General features: G+C 42.5%; 2 protein-coding genes across 3 annotated transcripts; both read right to left on the reverse strand.

Annotated features, from left to right (window-relative positions):
- Window positions 1-2793: 2793 nt before the first annotated feature.
- Window positions 2794-5524, reverse strand: LOC139367509 (C-reactive protein 1). The gene is made up of 3 exons (XM_071105747.1): window positions 5230-5524; window positions 5012-5069; window positions 2794-4573 (listed from the first exon to the last, which is right to left on the reverse strand). Exons 1-3 carry the CDS (start codon window positions 5230-5232, stop codon window positions 3963-3965), a joined length of 672 nt encoding a protein of 223 aa, XP_070961848.1. The 5' UTR covers window positions 5233-5524; the 3' UTR covers window positions 2794-3962.
- A 316-nt stretch (window positions 5525-5840) lies between these two features.
- Window positions 5841-14218, reverse strand: LOC139368169 (E3 ubiquitin-protein ligase CHIP-like). Of its 2 annotated transcripts, none has more exons than XM_071106774.1 (8): window positions 13877-14218; window positions 12511-12747; window positions 12112-12310; window positions 11538-11703; window positions 11104-11182; window positions 10860-10916; window positions 8001-8117; window positions 5841-7719 (listed from the first exon to the last, which is right to left on the reverse strand). In XM_071106774.1, the coding sequence occupies exons 2-8, from the start codon at window positions 12622-12624 to the stop codon at window positions 7594-7596; spliced, it is 858 nt and encodes a 285-aa protein (XP_070962875.1). In that variant the 5' UTR covers window positions 12625-12747; window positions 13877-14218; the 3' UTR covers window positions 5841-7593. The 2 variants fall into 2 exon arrangements, with proteins under 2 accessions (XP_070962875.1, XP_070962876.1); XM_071106775.1 differs by having other exon boundaries at window positions 13900-14025.
- Between the last annotated feature and the right edge of the window lie 803 nt (window positions 14219-15021).

Raw genomic sequence — 15021 nt, forward strand, 5'->3', positions numbered from 1 at the left:
TAAGTGCTGGAGTGGTGTAAAGCTCGGTAGAGGAGGTTTGGGCTAGGCCACTTAGTTCCAGTGAATGGAAATCTTAACTCTACAGCATACAATGACATTCTAGACGATTATGTGCTTCCAACTTTGTGGCAACAGTTTGGGGAAGGCCCTTTCCTGTTTCAGCATGACAATCCACAAAGTGAGGTCCATACAGAAATATTTTGTTGAGATTGGTGTGGAAGAACTTGACTGGCCTGCACAGAGCCCTGACCTCAACCCCATCGGACACCATTGGGATGAATTTGGACGCTGACTGCGAGCCAGGCCTAATCGCCCAACATCAGCGCCCTGACCTCACTAATGCTCTTGTGGCTGAATGGAAGCAAGTCCTCGCAGCAATGTTCCAACATCTAGTGGAAAGCCTTGCCAGAATTGTGGAGGCTGTTATAGCAGGAAAAACGGGACCAACTTCATATTAATGCCCGTGATTTTGGAATGAGATGTTCGACGAGCATGTGTCCACATACTTTTGATCATGTAAATTAAATAAAGGTTACATACATTTTAAAAATGAATGTAGTGTATATATCAACTAAAGATAGTTCATGAATAACTGTAGAGCGTTTCATATGGAGTTTTACAGAAGATATGGTTGTAACCTAAAACCGATAACAAAATGTGACTTTTGTTTGGTTAATCTTTTTAAGTCTCCATCTTTTTCATTTTTGTTTCTGTTATTATTAAACAATATTCAAGTGCTCTTTCTTACTAGGATATCAAATCTTTGTGTCAACAATTCACTAATACAAGGTAATAACCGGATTCATAAAGGATCAGATTTAGGATTACATTCTGTTTTATGAATCTGACAAAAGCAGGATAAACATCCACATTTGAATGGAATGAACATTTCTGCAAGAAAGCTCTTAAAAAAAATAACCATCTGTTCAATGGACACGTGCCAGAGCTCACCCAGATAGCTCGTAGCACTGTCTTGCGTATGCAAATATGTTTTGCCTGGAAATCTATTTGGAGTTGCTCGAAGGAATCCAGAACGGGCCTCCTTCTGTCTTCCCCAACGGCTCACGCGGCCCTCCCTCACGCCGTCTATGTCCTCTCGCGTGGAAGACATTTCACCAGCTCACACACGCAGGGACGAGCAGCGAGCTGCACCGCACCGCACCGCCTCGGATGGCCCAACCATGGGCGATTATGCAGATCTCACAGGCCGCGGCTGCTGGCTCCTTCCGTCTCGGCGAGCAGGGACAAGGCGCCCCGCGACTGTTTGCTCTGTTGTACAACACACGCAAAAGACCCCCACTCGAAGGACAGCGAGTAAGTAGTTATAGGCTTATTGTTTCACTAGATGACCATAAAGAGGTGAAAAGGGCGCTACAATAAATGTTTAGGTGTTGTAAGTAAACCTAACTTTAAAGGTCAAATGTTCAGAAATTGTTTAAAAATTCAGTGGTTCAAAACATCAATATGGTACTAAAACTGAGACCAGGTTGTATATAATCCTATAACATAATGGTTGAAACAAATATGCTGATAGTTGATCTTGTATAAAGGGTTTTCAAAGGTGTTTTTGTCACTAAAGTCTATTCTTATTATGGAAAATATGAAATATACTGCCGAGCAAGAACACACAAATTTGACTTTTGAGATGTTCCAAATAGGCTCAATGACTGCTGCCATAAAGCTTCAGAATTATTCAAAAATATTCCTACTCACTAATCTCTAGTCTCCTGCAATATGGGATGTATTCATAGTTCATTCATAGTTCATCCGATCTCAAAAAGTTCAAAAACTTGACTGAACTTGACTAAACTTGAAAGTTAATCAACCATAAGTAAAAGTTAAGAGGATATGGTGATATGGTGTGTATGGGTTGGGGGTGTAGTGTGATGGGGGGGGGGGGGGGGGGGGGGGGGGGGGTGTGCGTGCGTCTAGGCTGGAAGGCAGCTAGCACTCCTCTTGGGCATGGATGCGAGAGGAGAGAAAGGAGGAGAGGAGAAACAGCGATGTGTGGTTGAAACCAGAGGGCCGAGGAGCCTGCCTGGGCAGATGGTCCACAAAGGTGTTACTACACAGTGAGTGGGCAGCGCGATTGATGCATTGCAACATTCAAGAAGGTGGAACATTTGGCTGCTGACCCGCAGTCAGAACTCATTCGCCCTCCCCTCCTTATTTAGCTGCTGCTGCTGAGAGCCGACGGGGGAATTGGGTTCGAATAAACACACACAAACTCGGAACGCCGCACTTTCCCACCCTCTGGGGGGCCTAGGCTGTATGTTCACTGGAAACTCCTCCTTCCTCTCCAAGGAGGTCAAGATGGAGGGGGAAGAGAGAACGGGTTCACAGTGCCACAGAAGAACAACAGGCAAACTACTAACTACAGCACATAGCTGCTACTAAGTCAGCACAGACCCTTGAGACGTGCTTCCCCACTGGGCACACACTGGTTGAATCAACGTTGTCGCCATGTCTTTTCAATGAAATTACGTTGAACCAACATGGAATATACGTTGAATTGACGTCTGTGCCCAGTGGGTTCTTTCAAGGGTCAATATTATCAGAACTACAGCCTACACTTCATTATTGGCGCAGTGAACAAATGTCTATACTGTTCATGTGGTGTTGTTTCTTTTAAAGTGCAAAACATCATTCACAGCATATAGGTTATTACACGTGGGCAAATGGCCATTTCATTTTAGAACAATGAAACAATGGCACACTATACCACCACTACTTTACCTTGTGAAGGTCTCACCAGCAATTGTAGGTAGAATACAAAAGTGGATGCTCAAAAACTTCAAAGACCTATTTTCTCTTTAATAAACACACACTTTTAGTTATGCACATGCCAAGATCTGATTTCAGACCCAAAAAGCATTCTTACATCAGTTTAAACATTGAACATTTATGAGAGGGAGTGTGATAACCAAAGGCAACATTATGGCAAGTGCTTTTAAACATAACAATCGCGGTTTGTCCCAAAGCGCAGTTAAATGATCAAGTATGGAAATAATGAATCATCCTTCTCTTTCAGCTTTCATTCACCTTTCACTCATCCTGTTTTCCATAAACAATTGTCAAAATAGTGGTAACATGGTTAACTTTCAAGAATAAAATCAATATCAAATAATTTGAAGGAAGTGCATGATTTTAACGTTGCAGGTCTAATGTAAACAGTTTCAATTTAGCCATTAGCGGGAACAAAAGCAATTGAAATCTTGAGCACAAGAATGTCACACCATTTGGGCTCCCGAGAGGTGCAGCGGTCTAAGGCACAGCATCTCCGTGCTAGAGGCGTCACTCCAGGCACCCCGGTTCGAATCCAGGCTGTAACACAACCGGCCGTGATTGGGAGTCCCATAGGGCGGCGCCCAAAGTTGTTCGTGTTTGGCTGGTGTCGGCCGTCATTGTAAATAAGAATCTGTTCTTAACTGACTTGCCTAGTTAAATAAAAAAATAACACCTCGCATTATCATGAAATGTATTATTTGGAGCTCACTGATTAAAGAAACAAGCATATACTGCCACCTTGTGGTTAAATCTGGTACATTCCATTGAAAATAGTGCTCACCAGCCACGAGACAAATGTATACCACATTTTCACATCTTGCTTCATGAATTGACATAAAAACTGCTGGAATGCTAATAAAATATGGTTAATCTCACCATCTATGCATTAGGTGAGTGGACATATCGTATCTATTCTAAATAGTTAGTTATAAAAAGAAAGGACCTTTTGGAATCAACTGGGTTTGACATTTCTGCATAGACTTTTTAAACATCACAAAATGTCCATCTTTTCTTATGAACAACTGGTATTTTGTGAGTGAACATAGTTAATTGACTACATAAGGCATGCAAGTGACTAAATCGAGAAGACCAAACTAATGAAAAAAGGTCAGTAGCAGGCCAGCACAGACACACAAACGGGTCACATCCGCGTTCGCTCGCGACTCCACTCCGAGTCAGTCATCATCCACCAACATCACATTCCCGTTCAGCTGGTACTCGATGGTGGCCCAGTCAAAGATGTTTCCTTTGGTGATCTTATGTTCATAATGCAGGGCTTGGATCTGGCTTCTGGGCAGCACATAGTCCCACATGTTGAGGTCGGTCACTTCCCCCACAAAGCTCTGCACTGCCTCCAGGTCTCCCAGGTGTTTGTCCGGGTCTTGCCCAAGGAGAACGGTCCCCTTGGGCCGGATGGTATGGCCCGGCTTGTACACCTGGTAGGTGCTGCGGCGGCCGTCCACCCAGAAGGCGGCCAGCCCGGTACGGGACTCCCAGGTGAGGCAGAGACTCGTTCTGAATGTGGTGATGGGCGGCAGGTGGAAGAAGGCGCCGTCGCCACTCAGGTAGAAGGCGATGCGGCCGTCTTTCTCGCGCCACACGTTAAGCTCGTCGTAGTCTGGCGTGCGGTAGGCGAACAGGATGATCTGCCGCTCGCCCTCCAGCTCGGTGGCCACGCGCATGCACAGCGTGAACGCCCGCAGGTCCATCTCCTTTTGGGGGATGAGCGCCACGAAGCTGAAGTCCGTCTCATACGGGAAGACCAGCACCTTTCCGCCCAGGCCAACTGTAAACACCACCACAAACAACATCAACTGTCTATTAGAGCAGTTACTGGAGAAGATGACAACAGTATTGTAGCACATTAATGGTGTAGTCTGAATGGGACTTGAACCCGGGTTCCCTTGACTGTCAGTCCAGCACTTTAAATCGTTAAACCAAGAGGTCCAAACCACTTGACGGTCACTAGATGTTGTACTGTCGTCACAGCAGTATAAAACTAGCGTGGCATGAGAGCAATCTAAATGACTTCCTCAAAGATGTGCAAAATTTAAAAACATGAGTTAAAAGGGATTTTTTTTACTTGAGGTATGCACACATATGAGCTAAAGGACTGACCATTTGAGATTTTACCCAAAATAGTTACACAAATAAATAATTACAAAGAAATAATCAATCGTACATGTTTTTCCCTATATTCCATAGCCTACCAACCAAAACATACCTTCATTGGCTGAGGTGACACCCACGATACCCAGTAGGAGTATGAGCCTGGCAGTTATCTACCACAACAGACACATATCAGAATGGCAAAGCATGCCACTACTACGGTCATTGTGAAAATAATAAATAGTAGTAAATACATCATATACTATAGTAAAGTGCATATCCTGTTAACAAAATGCCTCAGCACACAAAAAACACTAACAGCATTGCTCTTACCATGTTGATTTAAGGTTGTTATTCCACTGAAAAGGTGATGATGCTAGCGCACTCTGTGACGCCTGTCTATTCTTAATGCCATGGTGTCTGTACGCCTCTTCCCTCCTAGTACCAGACCATTACATCACTTCAATGGACAGATGTGCTGACAATGGACCCGGTGTGTGCGGGGCGGGGGAAATTGGGTCTGGGTGACACTGGCCTTTTTGTGTTGACTGACACGCCCGAGGGGGACGCGCGCACACACTTTCAGAACATGTGATTGTGGGTGTGTATCGTCTATTAAGCCATTGAATGACTGTGTTTTGAATAAGGGTGAGTTCTAGGTCCAGCAACCTCATGGTCTTTGTTCATGTACAATTTTGTTTCGACCGGTACTAATGTCTGATTGACAGGTTGATTAACTTACAACTTTTTTTTTGCTGTCCGTTTTTCAAATTCCCAACCTCCCTAGCACGACACACACCTCAGATGCTGGAAGCAGCACCCCTTGGAGCAGGTTAAGGGTTAAGTGCCTTGCTAAGAGTGCTAGATGTGATCAAAAGTAATGTGAGCAAAAATCAGATGAACATTTCACAAGGAGACAAAAAGGAACAAACCAAGGTCACACGTATAATTAACATATCTACATTTAATACAGTTGTTTATTCTCAAGCTCTTCAGAAATCCTCAAAAAGCCAACCCCTCACCCCAACACAAAACCTGCAGTTCACTTAAATCACATGCATTCAGTTGAGAAAGGGGGCTTACGTAAACTAATTGGAGGAAAAACTGAGAAATATCGAAGACGACTGTCAACAGCTGAGAATTCCAAGCTCCTAGTCAAGGTACTGCAACACTGATTGCTGTGATTGGTTAGAAATGCTGGAAGGGGGACATAGGTTCGATCAAAATAGGGAAAGACACTGAAATGAGAAGGTATAGGAGACTCAAAGTATTGGGAACATGACTTGCTTTGACCAATAGCCAGTTGTCGTACTTACATTTTTAAAGTTGTTGCGAACACCTACTGCTACTGTGTGGTTATAGTAAAGTAGGCATGTATGACGGGGCTTTTCCCTGCAATGGAGTGGGAAAAACAATTATTGGCCAAGCAGACCTGAATGCTTATAACAAACCTGAGCAGACCTCATGCTTAACAATGTAGGGAGTCCATTGTCATGTCAAATGCATACTGTACCGGCGGTAGCACTACTAGCCTTCAGCCAAACATTGTCCAAGCGCACGCACCTATTGTTTTGTCTCTAATAACAGCAATTACAGCACAGTCCTTCGAAACAGGTTTGAAGAACGTCAAACCCAAAGAGAAAGTAAAGACGATAAAAGTGGAGGCATATGAACCATTAGAGAGGAAATAGAAACGACCTTGTAGAGTCTCTCTATGCAGCACTTTAAACTGATGAATTGTCTATCATTCAAATCTCCTTCTTGGATGATGACAAGAATGCCATTTGGTACTACTGTAATAATACATACAACTCGTTGTAAAATAAAATAGGTTTAATCTATTCACTCTCACTATATGCATACATTCAACATAGTATAACTGCCCGCTATGAGGGACTGATATAATGCAATAGAGGACCGTTGACCATCAGTTGGAACATTATAGTTTGTATGATCTTGTTATAACTCCAGATCACAGGCAATGACTTGAAGCAGACCGACTTGGTTGGTCAGTTTTTCTATAATACATTTCTCACATTTGCCATTATCTTGCATTAAAAAAATCCACACTAGATTGTTTGAAAAGTAAAATAACAATTTGGCATCAAATTGACCAAGACCACCAACACTGAATTGTGGGAAATAAGTCATTACAGTACAACTAACCCATTATGTTTAAAAATAATAAATTGAAATAAACAAAAATACTGGAGTAAGAGTAAGATAAAAGGCTAATATTTTCATCATTTAGGTAGATAGTTCCAATGGTTATATTTGAGAAGCGATTGGAAGCTTTACATTAGAGGGTTTTGAGACCAACGTGCAGTGCGATGTGTTCAGAGAGAATTGTGGCACAGAGAGATAGAGGGGGAGAGAGAGAGACCTGAGAAACATGGCCCCCAATTCTGAGGGAGAGAGGACTATCAGAGGAAGGGAAGCGATAAAGAAAGATTTAGAGAGAAGGGGAGGAGAGAGAGGAGATCGATTTAGAAAGAGAGAGGAATCACCTCGAGATATGGCTGTCATTTTGCAGTCCATAGTGTGACCCCCCCTATGTGTAAAGTGCATGTCCAGGAGGGAGTTTGTGAATTCTGTCACTTCCTTTTTTTCTTATTTTTTTCCTTGACACTTCTGGTGTGGCTCTCAGCTCTGGGGCGTGTGGATCTACGAGCCATAGGGGGTTCGGGTTATGGGGGTTCAATAGTCCTCCACCCAACCGTTTTCCTGGATAAAGGCGTCGATGACCTCCTTCATGGCCAGGTTGGGGATCAGCTGGTCGTGAGTCAGAGGACTCCGGGTGACCGGGTCGAAATGGCCCACTCGCTACAGAGGAAAAATGGTATTGGTGTTGCTGTGAGATGGTGGCTTTCATTATTATGCATTTTACTCATGGTTTACAGTTTGCTTTGGATAGTATTACCCCTGTGGGTGAGTTATTGATCGAGTAGGAACGGCAAGTGTATTTATAGCAATCTAAATTGGTGCTAATTTAGCGGTAAGTGATCGGTAGTGTGGCTAAAACAGTATGTCTATGAATGGGCAACGGTTAATCTATACTTCTGCTGAGTAGATGTCTATAACTATAAAATGATGGTATACTGTACCTGTAGATGCTCCTCAATGTCCTTGCGGTCGTAGGTGATCCCACTGGGGGTGATGCAGGGCTCCCTCATCAACTCAAAGCTGATCTTTCCACACAGGTAGTCAGGGATCTCCCGCTTCTGTGGGGTTCACAAGAATAGACATGCATGTAAAATGATACATACAGTTGAAGTTGGAATTGTTTTTCACAATTCCTGACATTTAATCCTAGGAAATATTCCCTGTCTTAGGTCAGTTAGGATCAACACTTTATTTTAAGAATGTGAAATGTCAGAATAACAGTAGAGACAAGGATTTATTTCAGCTTTTTATTTCTTCACATTCCTAGTGGGTCAGAAGTTCACATACACTCAATTAGTATTTGCATAGCATTGCCTTTGAATTGTTTAACTTGGGTCAAACGTTTTGGGTAGCCTTTCACAAGCTCCCACAAATTGGGTGAATTTTGGCCCATTCCTCCTGACTGAGAGCTGAGACCTGACTGAGAGCTGATGTAACTGAGTCAGGTTTGTAGGCATTCTTGCTCGCACACGCTTTTTCAGTTCTGCCCACAAATTGTCTATAGGCTTGAGGTCAGGGCTTTGTGATGGCCACTCTGTTGTCCTTAAGCCATTTTGCCACAACTTTGGAAGTATGCTTGGGGTCATTGTCCATTTGGAAGACCCATTTGTGACCAAGCTTTAACTTCCTGACTGATGCCTTGAGATGTTGCTTCAGTGTATCCACATAATTTTTCCTACCTCATGATGCCATCTATTTTGTGAAGTGCACCAGTCCCTCTTGCAGCAAAGCACCCCCACAACATGATGCTGCCACCCCCGTGCTTTTCACGGTTGGGATGTGTTCTTTGGCTTGCAAGCCTTCTTCCAAACGTAACAATGGTCATTATGGCCAAAAAGTTATATTTTTGTTTCATCAGACCAGAGGACATTTCTCCAAAAAGTACACTATTTTTCCCCATGTGCAGTTACAAACCGTAGTCTGGCTTTTTATGGTGGTGTTTATACTTGCGTACTATTGTTTGTACAGATTAACGTGGTACCTTCAGGCGTTTGGAAATTGCTCCCAAGGATGAACCAGACTTGTGGAGGTCTACAATTTTTTTTTCCTGATTTCTTTAGATTTTCCCATGATGTCAAGCAAAGAGGCACTGAGTTTGAAGGTAAGTCTTGAAATTTATCCACAGGTACACCTCCAATTGACTCAAATGATGTCAATTAGCCTATCAGAAGCTTCGAAAGCCATGACAATTTTCTGGAATTATCCAAGCTGTTTATAGGAACAATGATGTTAGTGTATGTAAACTTCTGACCCACTGGAATTGTGATACAGTGAGTTAAGTGAAATAATCTGTCTGTAAACAATTGTTGGAAAAATGACTTGTGTCATGCACAAAGTAGATGTCCTAACTTGCCAAAACTATAGTTTGTTAACAAGACATTTGTTGAGTGGTTGAAAAACTAGTTTTAATGTGTCCAACTTGTGTATGTAAACTTCCGACTTCAACTGTAGATATTAATACTACCCCCTAGATGAGTGGTTCCCAAACTTTTTTGAACCGTGATGGGATAAAAATAAAGATTAAATAGGGACATTTGAAGTGTGCCGCATAATGTAGTAGTAATGACCTCCATCTCATCTGATCCATACAGCAAATCATCTATTTTGTGAAACATTTTTTATAGATTAAATAGGGTTGATTTGAACTAGTTTAATAGTTCCTTACTCGTGATGATTCATTTGTGTGTACGGAGGGCCAGATCCAGGTATAAGCGGTCGCTTAAGCGCCCTGGACACATTCTAAAGGTGCCACTACGGACACAAAGCCATGTTCCGTTTGTTTCTATGACAGAGGCTGTGTTACAGCTAAGCCTAAATCAGACTTGCCTGTGCTAATGGTTCTCAATGGCTTTGCTCGTGATGGGCGTCCCTCAAATTATACAAACGTAACAGCCTGAGCACACCAGACTTGAAACAATGATACAGATGTAACCATGTGTGCCATTCAATGTTTCACCTGAGCCTCACTGTTGTTTCCAAGTCAAAATTCCATGAGCATCCGAAAGGTCACGTTTATAAGGGAGAGTTCGATGTGTGTAAAAAACAAAACAAATTTTAAATGTATTTTTCTTTTTTTAAAGAGTAATAATCTAGATCAGGAAAAGTTTTACAGCATACCTGAGAGTTCATCAAGGCACACTGGTTGAAAACCACTTCCCTAGACACCATCTAGATCTGGGCCATATTCAATAGGTAACAAATAGAAGAAAACTGACTAAAAGGGACGGACTATCTGAACTTGTCCAATAAGAAATCCTTGTTTTCCACGGTAAAACATTTTGCTACGGTGTGCCCTAATGAACACAACCCAGTATAGGGGTTTGAAACACCAATGTTGACAGAGGCAAGACGATGTCTTAACTGACAATGACAATTACATATACCAAGTCAACAACTATATATAGGCCCCGATAATCCTTCATAACAAGCCTCGACAAGCAACTTGAGGTGGCGGTTGCTGTAGAAACGGCTTGGACTGGAAATAGGAGGTGGAGTGCTAGTCTATTTTGGTAACCATAACACTGGCACAGCTAAGTGTCAAAGCAAGGGGGTGGGTCAGACACAGCTGATCAGAGAAACAGAGTGTGGTCAAATTCTATGTGTTTCTCTAAATTAAATTGCGTGACATTTTATGAATAAGATCAAATATGTATTGTTATTTCAGTAATGCATAGAGCTGTGTTGTGCTATGGCTAACGATATTGAATAATCAGTAAGATTCAGTGAAATTAGTCTGGATTGAAGGTTGTTCACAATCGCAGTAAACTGTGTGTTCAACTCATTTTAAAAGTATCACTCACTTTTCTCTTCTCGTCCACTTGTGAAAAGAGCTCCTCCATGTCCATAAGGAACTTGTCCTATTTAGGAGAAAAGCAGAGTCGGGTGAGGCTAGCACAGAGCATTAACACAAACGCCCCTCAATATCAATGAGATATGGAGAAATAGGCAACATGATGGCAATTCAGATGCCCGACACCAGTGCTCAATACTTTAAAAGCAAGTGGTCCCTGCATATTGACATAGGAGGATATAGACATAACTTACATGTTTTGATTTGATCTTGACGACGCCGCTGCCACTCGGATTGTCCGACTCTTTGTTTTCCCGGCAATCCGCCACTTCCCTGAGAAAAATATAAAGACGTAGCATTTCCTTAATCACTCACTAACGATCCCAAGATGAAATGGGACAGAAAATGCACCCGCAAATTCTAATGCATTAGCCAGACTTATTCCCCATCTCAACAATTTTATTATCACACATGATTATGCATGTGTAGAACACTGGGCAGGATATGCTGCAACTCATTAAATGTAATTCAAGGGGGTTCTGGCAATGAACTCATTTGCAATGAACCTACAGTATACGCAATGAACTTCTATGCTTCCCCATAGGAAATGGAATATCAGTGCAGGCGTTTTGCTCATACAAGAGTACGAGTCTCAGTCTAAGAGTGTCGGTCCAGGTCCCTCCCTCACCTCTCCTTCTCAGCCAGGATGAGTTTGGTGAGATAGGCAAGCAGCTCGTTCTCCTGGTTGATGCGCTTCTCCTCGATGCTGTTCCAACGCTTCTTTTTGGCGAGCCGCAGGGCACTTGGGATGTCGTCTCCAAAGTTCAGCCGTTGCTCCTTGGCCAGGTTGTAAGCTGCCCACAGAACAGGTCCAGATATCATTAATGTTGTCCGTTGAAAGTAAGAGCTTAAAACTGGTATGCGGCCTCTTTTCCAATCTACAGATCTTAGCATTATACAAAATAACATTTTAGTTGCACTACAACATTCAATACAATTTCAGTTTAGTACCATTACACAGTACTAGTCACCTCTGTGGTTTAGTTAGATTGCAGCACATAGCATTCTAACTAGCACTCAAAACAAAAATGCACATCAATGTTGTGTTGCAATACTGAGGGGGCCATATAAATACCATCCATATAATCATATGTATTCACTTTAAAGACAAACTGAGCCTATATTGGTACTGCTACTCTGACTTTGTGAAGGCCCAGGCTTAATCTGTATCCGAGAAACTGGCCCGGAGGGTTGTTCCTGACCTCTCTGCAGGTTGCCGATGGCCTCGTCATAGTTCTCCAGCTCCAGGTGACACTGGCCCAGGAAGAAGTGGGCCTTGACCGACTGGGGGTCCATCTCCAGCGCGTGCTTGCAGTCCGCCAGGGCTTTGTCGTGCTGCTGCAGCTTCAAGTGGCACAGAGCCCGGTTGGTGTAGTACACTGCCACCAACGGGTTACGGTTCTGTTGGCAGGATACACCAAAAACACAAACATATTGCACAGGCTACTGTTGTAAGGGTGCATCAGTCCAGCGTATAGGCTACTTTTTATACGTACATCAATCTATTCACAATAGGTGAATAAGTCAGTGTCAATATCTCAACTAGCCATGTCAACTACTACTACATCATCCGGCAAAAAGGGAGGTAGCTCGCTACTCACGATGGCTTTGCTGTAGCAGGTGGCAGCCTCCTGGTACTTGCGGCAGAGGAACAGTCGGTTGCCCTGTTCCTTCAGCTCCTGTGCCGTGGAACTCTTCTCCGGGCTGCCTGCCATCTTCTCCGGTGGCTCCGCGGCGCCTGCTCCGCGCTGCTTCCCTATCCTGTTCCCCGTCTCTCCGGCTGGCTAGCGGTCAGGTGAAAGAATGGCCAGGCCGTCTGTTCTTTGTCTTCTCACCAACTACAAACGAAAGATGGGCAGCGTCATGCAACAGTCAATGCCTTGCACCTGCACTGCATTGAGCGCTTTTGATGAGGTGCAGTCGCTGTGGCAACTCATAAATTGAGCCCTCACACTTCACTGGCTAGCTATGCATCATCATCACTGTTGTATGGTTGTGCAACTGCAAAATGCTGAAGTCGAGGTTTGAGATGCAGAAAAGCCAGTCACACCACCTGACCACACTGAAAGGACCGCATTTGTCAAAATTCAGCATATCCATGTCAAGTCCCGAAAGTTAGTTAGGTCAAGACTATAACTTTAGCTCTGCTTGCTAACGTTGGTCCATGTCGCAACGAAAAAAATAAGGTAACGTTAGTTAGCTAACCTAACACTGGACTAAAGGAGCCGAACATTACTCATTACTCCAAGGAAGCCACAAGTCAAATACTCCATTGCAGTACGGTTCTACAAACATAAATTGCTCTAACGTTACTTTCATATCACATCAAAACCATTTAACAAATAAAAAATACACTGTCTGTACATCGTTTTAACCGGATATAACACAGTTCCAGCACATAGCATTTTTCAGTGACAACACGTTTGTGTCTACCGTTTACACACAGGTGTTCGGAGGCGCAGGTAGTTACAGTACTTAGCACAGTTTGTCTGCCCACTTGTCTGTTTCCCGTAAACAAGAGCTGTAACATGGAAATGTGCCCGTGTGAGAACCATAACCCTATAAAAAGGTGTATCAACTTAACCTTTTGATTTATTTAAAAAAATGATTTCTCGCCGATGTCAAAGAATTATGTATGTGAAATGTACTGTAATGGAACTGTGAGTCATGGTCAAGGGCTAGCAACGGTGGTTAGCTAAGAAGGTAATTTAGCTAGCTATCTAATCTTAAAGCTAGCTAGAGTGGACATTCCCCACCATGAGTTTGCGGTTGACTGAACTAGAAATTATGGCAAATGTATAGTACTTAGCTACATTGCAACGTCCAAATCCCTGCAAACTTCACAACAACCCCCCGCGAATAAACAACTACCGTTAGCTGGTTAGCTAGCTAACGGCTAGCCTACCTCAAATATGCGGTTATTTATATACTACTAGCTCTACACAACATAAACATATGTAACCTCACCTGCTCAAATGAATTTCACATACAGGCGGTTGATGTGCCAGTATCTTTCGATTTCAATTCTTAATTTATTTGCTTTTCCCATTGAGCTGTTACGACAGAGCTGACAGGAGCTAGCAAGTTTGTTTTTATGTTGACGTCATGATGTAGACGACGGAAACTCGCGAGGTACGCTTCAGTGAAAATACTTGTCTAACAGATCAAATTATACATGCTCATGCAATTCAGAGAATAATGGGTGTAAATGATACACGTTTTTGATACGTGTTAATTTATTCCGTATCATCAAAGTCAGGGTTGGTCTGATTGCCTTTCCGCAGCAACTGAGGCTCACATCACGCGTCTAGCTAAGCAGAATTTGCTGAAAGCAGCCCAGGAAGCGAAATTTCGTTTCATAGTATACCCGAATGTATAGTACATGAGGGAACACAAGTATATATAGATTATATACAATGGACAATTGAGCTAGGGGGTACAATATCACATTACACAAGGACCTTAAGAGACATACACACATTTATAATTCTAACAGCTTTTTTGTTAGTAAAGTATTTAATTGTCTTAAAATACAGTTCAATTTCTTTTTGTAGGGTAAGAAAACGTGTTTTTTGTTTGTAAATTTACATTTGTGAATATGAAATTTGGCCAAAATAATAAATTAATGTATGTAATTACATTTTATGTAATTAAATTAATTACATAAAAATGTTTAAGCTTATTCCTAGTATACCCGAAGGCAAAGTCATTGGGCGCGTTCGAGCGTATCACTTTTGTCATGACGTTGACCAACGTTGATCACCGCCTTTCAAAATGTGTTACATTACGGGTATGAACATTTTCCGACTTGCGACTACATGCATAGAGAAAGAGGAAGACCCAACTCGTTGGAAAATCTGTCTCCCTCCAGCAGATGGCGTTTTTTCGTTGTTTTTCCTCACCAAGCAAGGAGTTTTTAAACGGAGGTCAATGAAAGTCGAATTTGGTCAACAACAAAAATGTATGGCTTATTTGCTACGTGAGGTTTATTTAATTGAACAGAAGTTTTGTAATTCTTACGAGTGTACTGATATAAGTAGGACAAAAAACACTTTATATTGGAGTTTGCTATGCATATTCTTGACTTCGAATATTCAAAAAAGGTTTACAAT

The sequence above is a fragment of the Oncorhynchus clarkii genome, chromosome 16, assembly GCF_045791955.1.
Source record: "Oncorhynchus clarkii lewisi isolate Uvic-CL-2024 chromosome 16, UVic_Ocla_1.0, whole genome shotgun sequence".
NCBI lineage: Eukaryota > Metazoa > Chordata > Actinopteri > Salmoniformes > Salmonidae > Oncorhynchus > Oncorhynchus clarkii.

Excerpts from the sequence above, each read along its gene's own strand:
- LOC139367509 (XM_071105747.1), bottom strand. Across the intron at positions 4,574-5,011 it reads TGTCACCTCAGCCAATGAAG|TTGGCCTGGGCGGAAAGGTG; the intron begins GTATGTTTTGGT and ends TGGTGTTTACAG.
- LOC139368169 (XM_071106774.1), bottom strand. The coding sequence starts at position 12,624 with ATGGCAGGCAGCCCGGAGAAGAGTTCCACGGCACAGGAGCTGAAGGAA. Across the intron at positions 12,311-12,510 it reads CCTGCTACAGCAAAGCCATC|AACCGTAACCCGTTGGTGGC; the intron begins GTGAGTAGCGAG and ends TCCTGCCAACAG. Across the intron at positions 8,118-10,859 it reads AAGTGGACGAGAAGAGAAAA|AAGCGGGAGATCCCTGACTA; the intron begins GTGAGTGATACT and ends TGAACCCCACAG.